The 16,209-nt window shown below is 37.2% G+C and overlaps 1 protein-coding gene across 1 annotated transcript; it reads left to right on the forward strand.

The window, feature by feature from the left end:
* The first annotated feature begins 753 nt into the window (after positions 1-753).
* Positions 754-4,214, forward strand: LOC135083607 (juvenile hormone esterase-like). The gene is made up of 6 exons (XM_063978305.1): positions 754-850; positions 1,408-1,571; positions 1,775-2,094; positions 2,263-2,475; positions 2,661-3,482; positions 3,895-4,214. The coding sequence occupies exons 1-6, from the start codon at positions 805-807 to the stop codon at positions 4,058-4,060; spliced, it is 1,731 nt and encodes a 576-aa protein (XP_063834375.1). The 5' UTR covers positions 754-804; the 3' UTR covers positions 4,061-4,214.
* The last annotated feature ends 11,995 nt before the right edge of the window (positions 4,215-16,209 follow it).

The following is a 16,209-nucleotide window of genomic DNA, read 5'->3' on the forward strand; positions in this document are numbered from 1 at the left end:
GTGTTTTTTGAATAATGAATTTATAAATTATAATAATCACATTATGAAGAAAAGAGTTTAAAAGAATTCAAAATCTACTTTGTATGGATAATTTTTGTATTATTACTCCACTTTCTTCCATAAACTTTGAATTTTTGACAAATTTCAATATCTAATTACAACGTGTGATATATCATTGGAAAGAAGAGAAGCTAGAGAAATTTTTAAGACTATTGACAATCCATTATCACCATTAATTTTTTTTTAAATCGAATTCGAAGTAGAATTTTTTATTGTGGTTTGTACTTTTGTTAGACTTTGGCGGCTCGTAACTAGCTATTCAATCATTATCTGGATCAGAAATTTATTTTATTTGAATAAAGACATATTCGATATTAATATCAAATAAAAAAAACTGTTGAAATCATGCGAGAAAAAAAATTGAAGCAGTTTTTAGGTCAAATTTCGGAAAAATCTGAAAAAAGTAAAAATTTACATATCTCCTAAACTATAAAACTTTAGCCATAGGAAGTAAGGTTCAATAATTAGCAAATGACCTTCTCTATACGCGTATTAGCTATGGCGGGTTCAGTTCCAGTCACCCTGTATATTTTGTACCATGGCAAAAACAAATAATCAAAATCCCACTGAAACTACAGCCTATATTTTAATAAAACATAAAATATTTGTTAATTTCAATTTGCATAATGATACATAAGCTTATTTAACAGCGAAAACCAGCTTTGCAAATAATTCAACTGTCTATAAATTCCTTATAAAAAATCAAACTGCATACTACATTTCATTCTCTCTCAGAATTTCAAGATGAGTGCCGCCAATTTATTATTAGTGGCACTAGTGTCCGTTTCAGGTAAGATTGTATTTAAAAACGAAACCCACTGTTGCTTGCCACCAGTGCAACTCCAGGATTTCTAGTAAGGATTTGTGAAAAACTGTAAATGAAACCTGTTTTGAGACAAATAAATACTTTCTATTCTATTCTATTAAAACCTAACACTTATTGTATTCCCGTGCGAAAAGTTTAACAGAACTTCGTATATTCGGTTTGTTTTGGACTATCCTTTCTTCCAAGTAGACCGATAGCACATCATCTTGCTACCAAAGAGGGACTGTGAGAACTACCATGTTTGCAGTTCCCTAGAAAACTGCAGCGCTATTTTCCAATTTCTTCTATCTTCCATCTTCCAAGCAGATCGATATCACATCATCCAGCTACCAGCTAGTTCCCTGAAAAATAGAGTTTCCTTTTGCACCGTTTTTCGGCCAAACCAACGCGTGCAGCATACGCGATGGCAAATTGTTCACACTGCCGCATTCGCATTCCAGAACGTATGCCATGACAAATTTGGTTTGGCCGAACCTTGACTATTCCTTTAGTGGAAAATTAGCTTCAAATATTTGTTACAGCGTGTCACGCCGCCATTCCGGATCTCACTGGTTGTGAAGTGGCCGCCAAGACCGAGCAGGGGTATGTGTGTGGGAGGATCCGAAACGCCACCAATGGGGCGAAATACGCCAGCTTCAGAGGAATGCAATATGGGACGCAGCCGCTAGGGGAACTCCGATTCAAGGTACCTATTTTTCGCTTACCTGATCCCTGGAGGTTATGTTTTATTAAAAGGTCGGTTATTAAAAGCTGTTAGATCGAGCATAATATCAAATGATTGAATGAATAAATAGTTAGGTTACTTATTTTTTATGCTCTGCGATCTAAACAGTTTGATGAAAACTAAGTAACAAGATCCACAAACAACTAAAGTTCGACTTTTTTCAGGAACTGCTACCACCTCCATCTTTTGATGGACTCTTCAACGCTACGGAGGCCGGTCCAATTTGCGCCCAAGTGGATGTTTTATACACCCCAAACAACCTCGTGGCTCCCCTGTCCAGCGGCGAAGACTGCATTCGCATCAACGTCCATGTGCCGTACGACTACCTTCCCGCAATCAACGCAACCAGCAACTCAAGCAACCTTCTTCCAGTGATGTTTTGGATCCACGGAGGAGCGTTCTCTTACGGCTCAGGGGACGCTGACGTGCACGGACCTGAATATCTGATGACCAAAAACGTTATCTTGGTTACTATTAATTACAGGTTACTAATGAATATTCTATGTACAGCTCAAAATAAAATGCATATTACACCAATACATACCTAATACCAATCAAGTGCGACTAAACGTACTCATAGATTGACGTCTGCCGATGCTGGAAAATTGATGAGAAGATTAGACAACATTTTTTAATTTTGTTCCCATTTCAGGCTTCACGTTTTCGGTTTCTTGAGCTTGGATAACGAGTACATACCTGGAAACAACGGGCTGAGGGATTGCATCACAGCTCTCAAATGGGTGCAGAGTAACATCAGGAACTTCGGAGGGGACCCTGCCCGAGTGACGATATCCGGGGAGAGTGCCGGAGCAGTCATGACTCATCTGCTTTCTATTTCAAATGCCACACAAGGGCTTTTCCAAAGGTAAAATAAACATACAATAGACACAATTAGGTAAACATTAAAAGTCCTGCGGCGAGTATCAATAAAAAGATACAAGGCAATTAAGGCATGGCAATAAAAGGACGACTTCAAGTCGTTGTATTCTTTGTAGACGATACAATATTGATTCTTCAGCTCTAGTATAAATTCAAATAATATATTTTCAGGGCAATAGCATTGAGCGGACAAGCCATTGCTAGCTTTTACAGTTATTCGCAATCCTACGTGAAACTCATCAATGCCATCTTCTTACCTGCTGCTGGAATAAACCCGCTTCAAACGCCAAGGAAGATCTACGAGGACCTCGTGGCAGCTCCTCTAGAGAATTTACTGCGGGGCAATAAAGTCCTGTTAGACTTTTTTGGTATTGTGTCCTTTGCTCCCGTTATTGAGAAACCACAACCAAATTTCACAACTGTCATACCAGCATCACCAGAAGACCTCTTGAACGCAGGAGCTGGTAAAAACTACCCCTTGTGGATCGGCTTCTGCAGTAATGAAGCTGAAACTTTCAAAACAAGGTTGCAAGAGGTTAACATAGAAACCAAATTGAGGCTGGTGCCTTCATTGACATTACCACAGAACTTATTGTTCTCAGCGAACCCACTGACGGTGCCGGCTCTGACGACGCTGCAGCTAGCGGAATACTTCAACGTGACTTTTATAACTCTTGAGAAATTCTTATTTGCAGCGACTGACTCGTATTGGAAGTACCCAGCACAGAGACTAACTCTTAAGAGGTTGAGATCGAATGCCTCGAACTCTTACCTGTCTCAGCTTTCATACCCAGGAGAGAACAACAGAAGCGTAATAAAGGACGCTTTGAACCGGAACTGGACAGGAGCAGCTCACGTAGAAGACCTTCCATACTTCTTCAGATTTAATCATTTCGTTGGACCGCAGCAGGAGAACGAGTTGGCGCCTACAAGCCAAGATAACAAAATGAGAGCCAAGATGACTGAACTCATCACCAACTTCGTTATCAACGGGTAATTTGCAACTGTATTCTATTTTGTTGGTAGTAAGATATTTCTTTTTATCTGCAGGAGAAAACACGAGTTTTCTTCATCAGCAAAAATAGGAGCAAAGTCAGAGATTAACGGGGATAAGGCCCGGTTTGCACCAAGACGGAGAGAAGCGGAGAAGTATTTTTGTATAACCAATCAGATTTTCTGGTTTCCTGAATAATGAAGTCTGATTGGTTATTCAAAACCATTCTCCGATCCGCTCCGCCTTAGTTGAAACCAGACCTGTATTTTTTTTAACACTCTTATCTCCTTCTTGTAAGATAATTTAGCAGAACTCTCAATTCCTTCAGGATAACATTTGAGTACTTCTCTTCTTCTTCTGTATTTTACACTGCTGTGGTGCATCTTCAAAATTATTATATTTTTATTTCAGATCACCAGCTAGCTCCACCGACTGGCCGGCTACTGGTACGGACCTGAAGTTCCAGAACCTAGACTCGCCTGACCAGTTCAACTTCACCGATCCGACTCCTTACATGGAAGACAAGATCACCTACTTCTCCAACTTGTATAATGTCGGTGGTCTCGGATCTGTTTAAAGGCCAAAAATAATAAAGGCTACAAAATAATAATTAAGGCTAAAAATAATAAAAGCTGAAAATAAGTATTGAGACCTACTCCTAGCTCCAACGTGTTTTTGTTGGTGGTCTCGAATCTGTTTAAATGTGCATTAAAATAAATCAGAGAAAGTTATTTATGTGGTTTTTCATTATGGGCTGTGGATTAACCGCAGGGAGGTTTATTTTACATCACGTACATTAGCGTATCTAGGCTGAAAAAGCTAGATACGCCGATTAGTACCGAAGACGGGCGATTAGTATCTAGCTCATGGTAAGAACTATCAACTATCATCTTCAAATGGCTAGCCCAACATCCTTTGGGCACCAGACTTCGAAAATCCTATTAGTCCAGTCATTTAAGCTTAAATTCGGTAAGAATCTCGGAATTCGAGATACCCAGCTGTAAGTCTGTAAATACTTGTATATTGACACCCTAAAAGTTGTCTCAAAACCTACATATGGTAGGGTGTAAGCAACTATTAAATTTTAAGGTCAAAGGTCACAAAAATCGGTTTTTTGCGCTTTTTTTGGAAATATCTCATTTCCTATGGGTTTTTTGCTATTTGTATTTATTATCAATATTGTAGAATACAAAATTCTCTACAAATTTTGTTCAAAAAAATTTTTTATACGGTGAACCGTTTTCGAGATAGAGGGCGGGGGCGGACTAGGTATGCAAAATCACTTGAAACCTTTGTTACAGTTAAGCTTTTACATACACAAATACATTTGTTTTTATTTCATTCAAAAATACCAAGTAGTTATGATTTTATAGGCATTCAAAGTTCGCTAAAATATCGAGTCCCGCCGACGGTCACGTGACCCCGCGTGACGTACATTCTGTACCCCCAGTGAAAAGGGAGCTAAGTCGAAAATGGTGATTTTTGGGAAATCGCATTTGAAGTTAAAAAAAATCCTGCTTCGTCGCTATTAGAGATAACTGGGTGAAATATTTTTTAGGTGAAAGGTAATATTAGATATGATTAGGCAGTGTGCCAGTTTGGGAAATATAGCATGTGGTTTTTTCGTAATTAAATAAAAACCTAGTTATATCACCATGCACGACAACTTTACATTCGTGTAAAGTGATATAATGGGACATAAATCATTTTACACCACACTGAATTGACCACTCGCTAACAAGTGTAAAGTGATACATTTTACGCCATTTCTGTTGATATTTTTTTGTTTCTTCAATTTTAGAAAAAGTTGTGAAACAAACATAAGTAATTACACTATGAGGAATCATTATTTCAGGTCATTTAGGGTAAATAGTCCAAAAAAAATTACTTATATCAATAAACACCAATTTTGTGGTGAGAAATAAAATGTGTAAACTGATCTAACTTACATAATAGCGATCTAAGTATCCTAATAATTTTGTGTAAAGTGATATAAGTGGCGACTGTAAAGGAATAAGGCTAGAATTTGAGACTGAATTCTAATTATTTACTCCTTAAATGTTTATTCTGATCTGAAACTACTATTTTATTAATTATTACACCATATACCATGAATGATATCGGCCTAAATCACATACATTATCTCCTATTTTAAAGAAAGTATAGCTGAAGCAATTGTGTAGTAAAGACCAGAAACAACAATGGTTTCACATCAACTAATTAGACAGGAGACAGAGAAAAGTTTGTTTTCTACAATTACCCTAATAAGAATCAAACCCTGGACCAGAGATGGTGATGTCAAGCAATATTGATTGCCTTTTGGCTACAGAAGGATAATATAAAAGTAAAGTCATAAAATGCATTTGGTTTCAATAAAGAGGCTTTTAAAAAGCCCTTTAACACGTCCTAGTATTACTTGAACCCTACAATTATTTTGGGACATAAATTTAGCCACCCTTGTCAGCCTATTCTTAAATCATAAATAACTTGAAAATATCGAACTGCCTACGGCGGGAATCTTCTTAAATCAATAGAGACATGAATTAACAAGACATGTTATACTTGCGAACTAAGCAGATAAAGTCCAGCAACACATGCCATTTACATAATTATTTACTTTATACATAGTATCCATTCATAAGGACTTTCGTAGTTAGTTTTTCAGGGCAATCGAATATTGCACTTAGCCTCTTGATTAGACCATTGTGCGCTATTTGTAGTTTATCTTCCTATTCCAACCGCTCCAGATCCCTCCAGGTAGCAGCAGCCTATCTAGGTCGCTACAGGCCTTCTGCAGCAACCCTGGTGATTGGAGAATTTGAGCCTGTTGATTGCTACGCTTGTGCACTCCTTGTGCACGTGCTGCGGTTTTTCTTCTGCCTCCATGCATATTCTGCACAGTAGGCTGTCTGTAACAGCTTTATTGTGTAGGTGTTTGTTTAACATACCTGTTATTACACTTAGGACCTTGCGGATGTTGTCCATGTTTAGTTTTATGAGGCTGCGGGAAAACTTTTTCGATATATCTGCATCTTTATTTGCCTGCATCTTTCACAATCTTTCCATTCTGTGTGGTGTTATTTTTCTATTTTGGAGCGCAGCCAGGTCTTGATCTGTGCTTATGGTATCGGCATTATAATTGTTCCGGACCAAATACCGTCCTGTACGATCCCCTTCTGGCCAGTTCATCTGCTGCGTCGTTGCTCAAGGAGTTACTGTGCCCTTTGATCCACTTCAGGAGTGCAGGGTAACGCCATTTGCGTCTGCAATAACTTAGGAGCGCGTCATGGCATTCCAATATAAGTATTATAATGTAGTATATTAAGTTGCTTTGTATTGCTTGCACTATCTGAGATTATTTTTATATTCAGACCTCGGATGTCTATGGTTGCAATCGCCTGTGCTGCTCTGATTGCATTCTGCTTGGAAAATTGTATTGTGTGTATCTAGTGTTGTAGATATTCTTAGTATATTTAGGTAATTCGAGAAGACACCAGCTCCCGTACCTTTTTGGGTTTTGGAGCCGTCAGTGTATATCCTAACTTCATTGATTCCAGAGCAATCTTGCGTTTCCGTTGTAAGCTGGATATTATATCTCCAGTCGAAGATGTGAACACAGGGAATTCTGTCGATGGGTGCCTCGGTGAGAGGTATTTCTTTTATTAGGGTTTTGTGCAGGATCGTGGAATGTCCTGTTTCCTTGTTTTGCTTTTATATGCCGTTCTTACCTTTAAGTCTTAGGGCGGCTGCTTGCGCTTCCTCCTGAATAAAGAGGTCTAAAGATCTAAGATTCAGAAGGTACTCAAGTGATGTCGATGGAGTGGTTCTCATACAACTAGTGCCCGCTATGCTTACTAGGCGTTGCAGGTTTTGGAGTTTTGATCTTGCTGTGGATAGTTGTGTTCTGTGCCACCACACAAGTGATCCATAATAATATGTGTAAGAGAGCCAAACAATGAGTCTCTTGCACTGATGGAATGCTATACAGGCCATTTTTATTTTGTTCTCGACATGACTCGCCCAGTTCAATTTGTTGTCAAAGGTGATGAGTTTTGTTTATAAAGATTTCTGGTAGTTGGAGCTCTTGTAAATTCGATAATGCACTGATTAAGTACTTTTATTGACAACGTTAGGCACTATGAATTCAATTATATGTTTTACTAGTAGATTTATTAAAACTATTAACTAAAGTTCTTTGATTTATAAACTACGACATTATTTTTTCCTTTAATCTGACGTTTGGGCTAAGTTGTATCATTTTACACCAAATAATTAATCAAATTATTAGTTGCGATTTTCAAATGTTTTTGATCTAAGTAACTTACAACATTTTACACGTCATCTTATATTGTTAATCACAAATTCAATCTGCACAACTTCAATCGTGTAAAAAGTAGTAACACGAGTCATACCTCTTGACACAACAAAAAAGTGAAAGAAGCCTCCGGTACACTTTGTTAAAAGTAGACATGTATCAATATACACGAAAGAAAAGTTCACAAAGCCTTACTTGTATCATTTGGCACAAAATTATTTTCTTTTCTATACGTCGTAGAAATATACCGATTAGATACAAAAGTAGTAGTGTCCGACCGAATGTTCGGTTTCGGTTTCGTTTTCGGTTGAGTTTCGGTAAAAACATGAGTTTCGGTTTAGTTTCGTTTTCGGCGGCAAACTTGCCGAAATTACGACCGAAACCGAATGTGCATTCGGGAGTTTCGCTCATGTTCGGCGCGTTGAAAGAGTGAATGAATCTGATCAGAGCCAATTTCGTGATTCGCTCGCTTTTTTGTTTGCTGTTATATTTGTAAGTTTTATCTCGTTATAACATAAGAGCGGGTAGTAAAGATAAAAAAAAATCAAGTTTAATCTAACCTATATTTTTTTTTGGTTCACAAATTCTATACGTAAACAAATATTAGTTAGGTAGGTAGTTAGTAATGAAATGACTATAGTGCATTTCATGGTGATAATATTATGGATTCAGAGTTTCAAAGTTCATTTTAGTATTTATCACCAAGGTATTCAAGTGGCAATTACAGTAGATACTAACTTACGTACTACCAATTTTGTTTTGAGAAATTATTAAGGTAAAAGACCCGACCATGGGGCAGGTTATGTAGATTTCCTGAATATTGCGAGTATGTAATTAAAAAAAAATCTAGACTATAAATCCTTCTTTTTCTTTTTTAATACATAATTTGATACCTTTTAGAGTGAAAAGGCGCTTTATACGTTCAATTTTAATGCAATTTAAAGAGAAAACAATAAAGACTGACTGATTATAATAACGTTTTCTTTATTTTTTCCTCAAAATATGAGCCTTGTAAGGAAGTTTCAGTTTCGGTTTCGGCCGAAATAGACACCGTCGCCGAAATTCGTTTTCGGTTTCGGTTTCGGTCGTAAAACTAGTTTCGGTCGGACACTAAAAAGTAGCTAATTTTTCAGAGATTCACATTATGTTATAAAGTCGATTTTGATCTAAGTCGAGTTAGATCCCTTTTCACTGGGGGTACAGCATTAGGGAATGCAAAACCGGTTAATCGGAAACCGAAAAATCGGAAAAACCGCCCTTTTTCGACGAATTCTAAAACCGGTTTTAAAAATCGAAACCCGGATTTAAATCGGTTTTTCTATCGGTATACACGTAACAAATTCCATAAATAAGCAATATCATTTTATTATAATATAACCTGGGTATTTTGATATTAGACGAATATTTGGTTATTTTACAATTTATAACTTGGCAACATTGTCACTTGGTTACTCCGTCGTTTACCTTTGAACGGGGAATCCCCGATAATTATTTAAGACTCGTACTGCCCGCGCCCGCCACCTGACATGACCCACCCCGCGATTCAGATAGTTGGTGATTATTGCAGTGAATAATTAACCTAATGTGTGAGTGAATTGAACAGTTTTTATTTCTGAATTGTTTTGAACATTGAATCTCATTTATTTGCGATATCTGCAGAAGCTTATTACTGTAATACCTACTTAGTGTATTGAAATTTTACAGAAATACCACCTAACGTTCACAAATAAAGCTTTTTACATTTTATTCTACTTTTTAATTTAAGATATTGCTTATATCAATCGTAATTGTAAACAAATACGTTTTTGATGTACATTACGTACATGGTGGTAATTAACAAAATACTAAACCGATAGAGTAATGAATTTTAAAAACGTATTCGTTGATAATTATTACGTACAATGGAGATAAACTACCATCCCTTGAGTTAAATTTAGCTTATTCATTATTCAGACGACTGGAATAAGGGGCTTTTAATTACTGTGCCAAAGAAAGGGGACCTAAGCCAGTGTAGCAATTGGAGAGGTATCACTTTGCTCTCGATACCGTCAAAGGTTTTCTGCAAGATTATCTTGGATAGGTTATCGGGGGCCGTTAAACCTCTTTTGCGTAGGGAACAGGCTGGCTTCCGCCCGAACCGCTCGTGCACCGACCAGATCAATACTTTGCGTATCATCTTGGAGCAGGCATCAGAATGGCAAAGGGAAGTCTATCTTACCTTTGTAGACTTCGAAAAAGCCTTTGATACGCTAAAGTGGGATAGAATAGAATAGAATAGAATAATCTTTATTGCCCAAAACTGTGTACAATTTGTGCTGGTCACAATGCAAAAAAAAGGTTACAACAGTGTTACCCATATCGGGCATGCAATAGTTAAAATACAGTAATAAAGTTAGAGTTTAATTATTTTTGGTACCAAAATATTCATTTAGACTATAAAAAACATTAATTGTTAACCATTTTTTAAGCTCAGATTTAAATTTAGGTTGCTTCAATGCTTTAATATGTGAAGGTAGATGGTTAAATATTTTCGTACCTGTATATAGCACACTTTTAGAGAAAATATAACTATTAACTGAAGGAATACAAATATCATTTATATATTTACTACGTAAGTTAGAACGAATGGAAGATTTACATTGAAACCACTCGGTATTCTGTTTTATGAAAACTGTAATTTCTAGAATATAGATATTCGTCAGCGTTAAGTATCCTTTATCCTTAAATACAGTTCTAAGTGTTTCATCAGAATACATGTTATAAATAATACGCAAGCATCTCTTTTGTAGGATAAATGTTGACTGAATATTAGTCGAGTTTCCCCAAAAAATAACACCATAAGTCAGCAGTGGGTACACATGACCAAAATAAGCTGCTCTAGTAACATTAGTGGAAGTAGTTTCAGCTAGGATCGATAAAGCGTAACAATAACTGGATATTTTTTTATTTATTTTATCGATATGTGCTTTCCAATTTAAGTTACAATCAATTTCTACACCTAGAAAATTTATGTTGTTTACTTCTTCTACTTTAGTGTTATTTGCTGTTATATTTAAATTAAGTGATTTTGTTTTATAGTTTTTGAATTGGGCAAGTATATGGTCGCGACTCGCTGACATTGGTGTCCCGCCGAAAATTATCGATCTACAGAAGGCCATCTACAAGAAATATTCTTGTAAAGTCACTCACGACGGCCTCATCTCCGAAGACATTGAGGTGCATGCGGCCGTCCAGCAAGGCTGCCTGCTTTCGCCGCTTCTCTTTTTGGTAGTCTTGGATGGAGTCATGTGTCGTGCATATCAAAACCAACGGCGTGGAATAGAGTGGGGTATAATCGGAGTCTTAGAAGACTTAGATTATGCCGATGACCTCTGTTTGCTGAGCCACACGCATCACGATATGCAATCCAAAATTGATGACCTACATCGAGAGGCGGGCATCACGGGGCTCAAAATTAACTGCCGGAAGACCCAAGAGATGCGATCTGGAGTGAGGAATTGCACACCATTACGGATTGGTGCAGAGGATGTGGAACGTGTCCACAATTTTACCTACCTCGGGAGCGTCGTGTCAGAGACTGGAGGTACCGAAGAGGACATCACTTCGCGTATTGCCAAGGCTAGAGCCACCTTCGCACAACTTCGCCCCGTATGGCAGTCACGGAAACTGACCCGAAGGGTCAAGATCAAAATTTTCGGGTCCAACGTTAAATCCGTGCTGCTCTATGGGTGTGAAACGTGGAAGGTCACCAAGGTCATCTCGCACCAGCTGCAGGTCTTCGTCAACCGCTGCCTTCGCCGAATTCTCGGCATATACTGGCCTGAGAAAATCTCCAACGTCGAGCTATTGGAACGCTGCCACGAAATTCCGATCGACCAGCAGATCAAGCGCCGCAAGTGGAACTGGATTGGCCACACTCTCCGAAGGGATCCCGATCACATCCCCAAGCAGGCTCTGGATTGGAACCCCCAAGGAAAACGCAAACGTGGTCGCCCCAAGCAAACTTGGCGGCGCACTGTGGCAGACGAGGCGAAGAAGATCGGCAAGACTTGGGGCGAGATCAAACACATAGCTCAAGACCGAACGCGATGGAGGACTGTTGTGGACGCCCTCTGCCCCATCTAGGGGACATAGGACCATAAGTAAGTCAAGTCATTATTCATTATGTGCCTATAATGCCTAATGAATAAGCTAAATTTATCAAAACTGTTATAACCCTCTCTTAAATAATGTAATCTAACACAAAACGGATAGGACGTAACAAATCGCTGTATGTAACTACTAGTTGATTGAAAAAAAAATAGTACGATAATAACCGATTAAAAACCGAAAACCGGTTTTTTTTCTTGGAAACCGAAAAAAAAATCGGTTTTTGATAAACTTTCGGTTTTGCATACCCTATACAGCATTCACAGTGTCCGCTCACTAGACAACGGATTTAAACATACTTAAATACATTTTTTTTTTTGTAAATACATACATATTATACATATTAACAGCCAGACTCATCACAGAAATTAAAATTGAACCAAACCCAAACTTGATGCGATTGTGTCGTTTTATTGCGAAGTACCTTCCAGCTCCATCATCAGACCCTGATTACTATATAGAATTGAAGTACTCGTCAATACAAAACGAACGAGCCCAAACTCGATGGAGTTAAGTCGTTTTATTATGGAGTTCCTATGGCCACCTTCCAGCTCCATCATCAGATTAGCTCCATGTCATCATAATATTGCATAGTCATCCAAATTACATGTGTATGCGAAATTTCAGCTTAATCGGTTGTCCGGAAGTGGGTCTTAATTCAGCTTGCAAGATTCCACCCATACAAATTTGAGGGGTGCGTGACAGTTTATATAAGTTTATATGATATAAATTCATTTCAATAACGTTCATATTGTATAATAAACGTATGTTATAATAACACTTGATATAATTTTTTAACATATAATGTTTACTTCATATAATGAATCATTTCTAATAATGTCATTTCAGATACCAATCAAAACGCATAAAGACATTTGATATAAACCTTACTTAATCTAAGAGTCATTTCATGTAATTTTGTTTAATATAAATAATATTTCATATAATCATTACATAAAATAAATATTATTTGTTATAACGACTATTTGGTATACTCTTTAATTGATATAATTTCTGATTGATATAACTTTTAGTATGTTCTTCTTTAGCTTGACTTATAAAAATGACTTTAGTGACAAAAACGAATCGCCGTAAAACCGACTCCACGTAGTCTTGTCTGCCCTACCCCTAGAGTGTAATTTAGAAGCGCGTAGGCACGGAGGGGCGAGGCGGCCCGCGGGCTGAGGAGCAGGTGGCTGGAAGCGAGGCGCCGCGGCTGAGGCAAGCCGAAGACGCAGTGTCGAGCGAAAGCCATCTGCGACGATTAGCACGCGAGGGACCGCCAGAGCCCCGCAGTGCCGGAGCCGTGACAGAAGTCTCAAGTTTTTAGTCAAATTTGCATGCCTGCTTGTTTGCCTGCTTGCATGCTGCATGCCTGCTTGCCTGCTTGCTTGCATGCTTGCCTGCTTGCTTGCTTGCTAGCCTGCTTGCTTGCTTGCTTGCTTGCTTGCTTGCTTGCCTGCTTGCTTGCTTGCCTGCTTGCTTGCCTGTTTGCTTGCCTGCTTGCTTGCCTGCTTGCTAGCTTGCTTGCTAGCTTGCTTGCTAGCTTGCTTGCCTGCTTCTTGCCTGCATGCTAGCTTGATTGCTAGCTTGCTTGCTTGCTTGCTCGTTTGCTAGCTTGCTTGCTGCATGCAATGCTTATTATAAGAATTGAACTTCATATAAAATTATTATTATTATATGATTTAGGTAAGTTTTATAGGAAAAGAATTTTATCTCATTTGATTGTTACACATTTTATTTTTATATGATTTGAATGTTATTTGTTTTAAATAGTATACATTGTAAGTTTTATAGAAAATATTCATTATATCAAACCATTTTATATCAGTTGTTAGTTAGTATTTGTCTTAAAATTATTCGTTTTAAAATTATATTATTCGTTTATTATAGTAAATAATTATTATATTAAATGATTTTATATAATTTGATGTTAGGTATATCCTCTAAGTATTATATGATATGTAGTTATATCATACATTACACACCCAAATTTGTGACGTTACGCGCATAAAATGGCGGGCCGGCCGCCGCACGGTGGTCCCGATTTAATAAAACATGGACATTGATGCTAGAAGCACGAAATTTTTTTTGATGGTTACTGCTATGATAACTAATAAGGCAAAAAAATATTACAATCCTACGACGTCTATTTCGTAGTAAAAAAAAATATATAGATATTTTTTGTATGGAAGAAATTACGTTTCTGTCAATTTTTCGAAATTCTTTAACGATGTCAAGATGCCGATCACACATGTTATAAAACAAGTGATTCTGAGTATTTCATGCGAAGATACTTGTCACTTATCTCTGCGTACTTTTGAGTTATCGAGGGTTGAAAAATCGATTTTTTGATATTAAATATTGCCAAAATTATAATATGGTGTATAAGGGACACCTTTGATGACACATAATAACGACTCGCACTCGCGCGCGCCATCAGCTTTTAATAAAATAAAATAAAAAATTAAGGGAAATACTTAATACAACGTTGTATGTATAGGTCCGCTGGCCGTCAAAAAGTAGCTTATACGAGAGGTTGCCCAATTTACAATATGTCCATCATTGATAATAACTCACACAAATATCATCTCTCTGTGAAGGATAACAAGTTTTTTTTGTTTCCAGAAGCTCTTGACAGGATTTAAGCCCATAAATACTCTCTGAAGTGAGAATGAATCTCAAATTGCGATATTGCCATTTTGACAAATTACATGATGTAACTAGCGCTAACGTTTATCTTCAGGTAGACACAGTTATAAGTTAAAAGATTGTCTACTATTTCACACTGTTTTTCGTTTTGGAACAGTTCTTTGATTATAGGTAGTCGCTAATTTCGTTTTGTTAGACTCTTTCGGTTTAGCACATTAAGCGTAAACTAATTCCTCTTCAGAATGATCTAAAAGTGTTAGAGAGCGCCTCTTCTTCTGCAGAAGAAGAATTTTGCATAAATCTTCAAAAGACTAAAATGACGAACGTATTGGCATTGAATTGTCTTCCGAAGATTTGAGTAATTATCAAATAATTAAGTCGTAATTTTACAAGAAATATATCAAAGAAGATATTGGTCTGCTTCCAGCAGAGCCCAAAAGACATTTTTGCACCAGAATTCGCATTGGCTAGACTCTGAAATTGTCTGGCCGAATTGTAAAAATATAGATTTAAACAATGTTTTTTACCGAGTTAACACAACGCATAGACAACGTTAATACTGAGGAAGACGCTCCAGTTGATGAGACTGCGGAAGTAGATGTGCAACCATCGACTTTTAGTATAAATAAAAAACCTTTTGAAGATTTATGCAAAATTCTTCTTCTGCAGAAGAAGAGGCGCTCTCTAACACTTTTAGATCATTCTGAGGAGGAATTAGTTTACGCTTTATGTGCTAAACTGAAAGAGTCTAACAAAACGAAATTAGCGACTACCTATAATCAAAGAACTGTTCCAAAATGAAGAACAGTGTGAAATAGTAGACAATCTTTTAACTTAAAACTGTGTCTACCTGAAGATAAACGTTAGCGCTAGTTACATCATGTAAATTGTCAAAATGGCAATATCGCAATTTGAGATTCATTCTCGCTTCAGAGAGTATTTATGGGCTTCCATCCTGTCAAGAGCTTAAGGAAACAAAAAAAACTTGTTATCCTTCAGAGAGAGATGATATTTGTGTGAGTTATCAATGATGGACATATTGTAAATTGGGCAACCTCTCGTATAAGCTACTTTTTGACGGCCAGCGGACCCATACATACAACGTTGTATTAAGTATTTCCTTTAATTTTTTTTTATTTTAATAAAAGTTAATGCATACGAGCGCGCGCGAGTGCGAGTCGTTGTTATGTGTCATCAAAAGTGTCCCTTATACACCATATTGTAATTCTGGCAATTTTTCGTGGAAATATTTAATATAAAAAAATCGATTTTTCAACCCTCGATAACTCAAAAGTACGCAGAGATAAGTGACAAGTATCTTCGCATGAAATACTCAGAATCACTTGTTTTATAACATGTGTGATCGGCATCTTGACATCGTTAAAGAATTTCGAAAAATTGACAGAAACGTAATTTCTTCCATACAAAAAATATCTATATATTTTTTTTTACTACGAAATAGACGTCGTAGGAATGTAATATTTTTTTGCCTTATTAGTTATCATAGCAGTAACCATCAAAAAAATTTTCGTGCCTCTAGCATCAATGTCCATGTTTTATTAAATCGGGACCACTGTGCGCCGCCCGCACCTTTAAAATTCAATATTTCA

The sequence above is a fragment of the Ostrinia nubilalis genome, chromosome 24 (assembly GCF_963855985.1).
Source record: "Ostrinia nubilalis chromosome 24, ilOstNubi1.1, whole genome shotgun sequence".
Taxonomy (NCBI): Eukaryota; Metazoa; Arthropoda; class Insecta; order Lepidoptera; family Crambidae; genus Ostrinia; species Ostrinia nubilalis.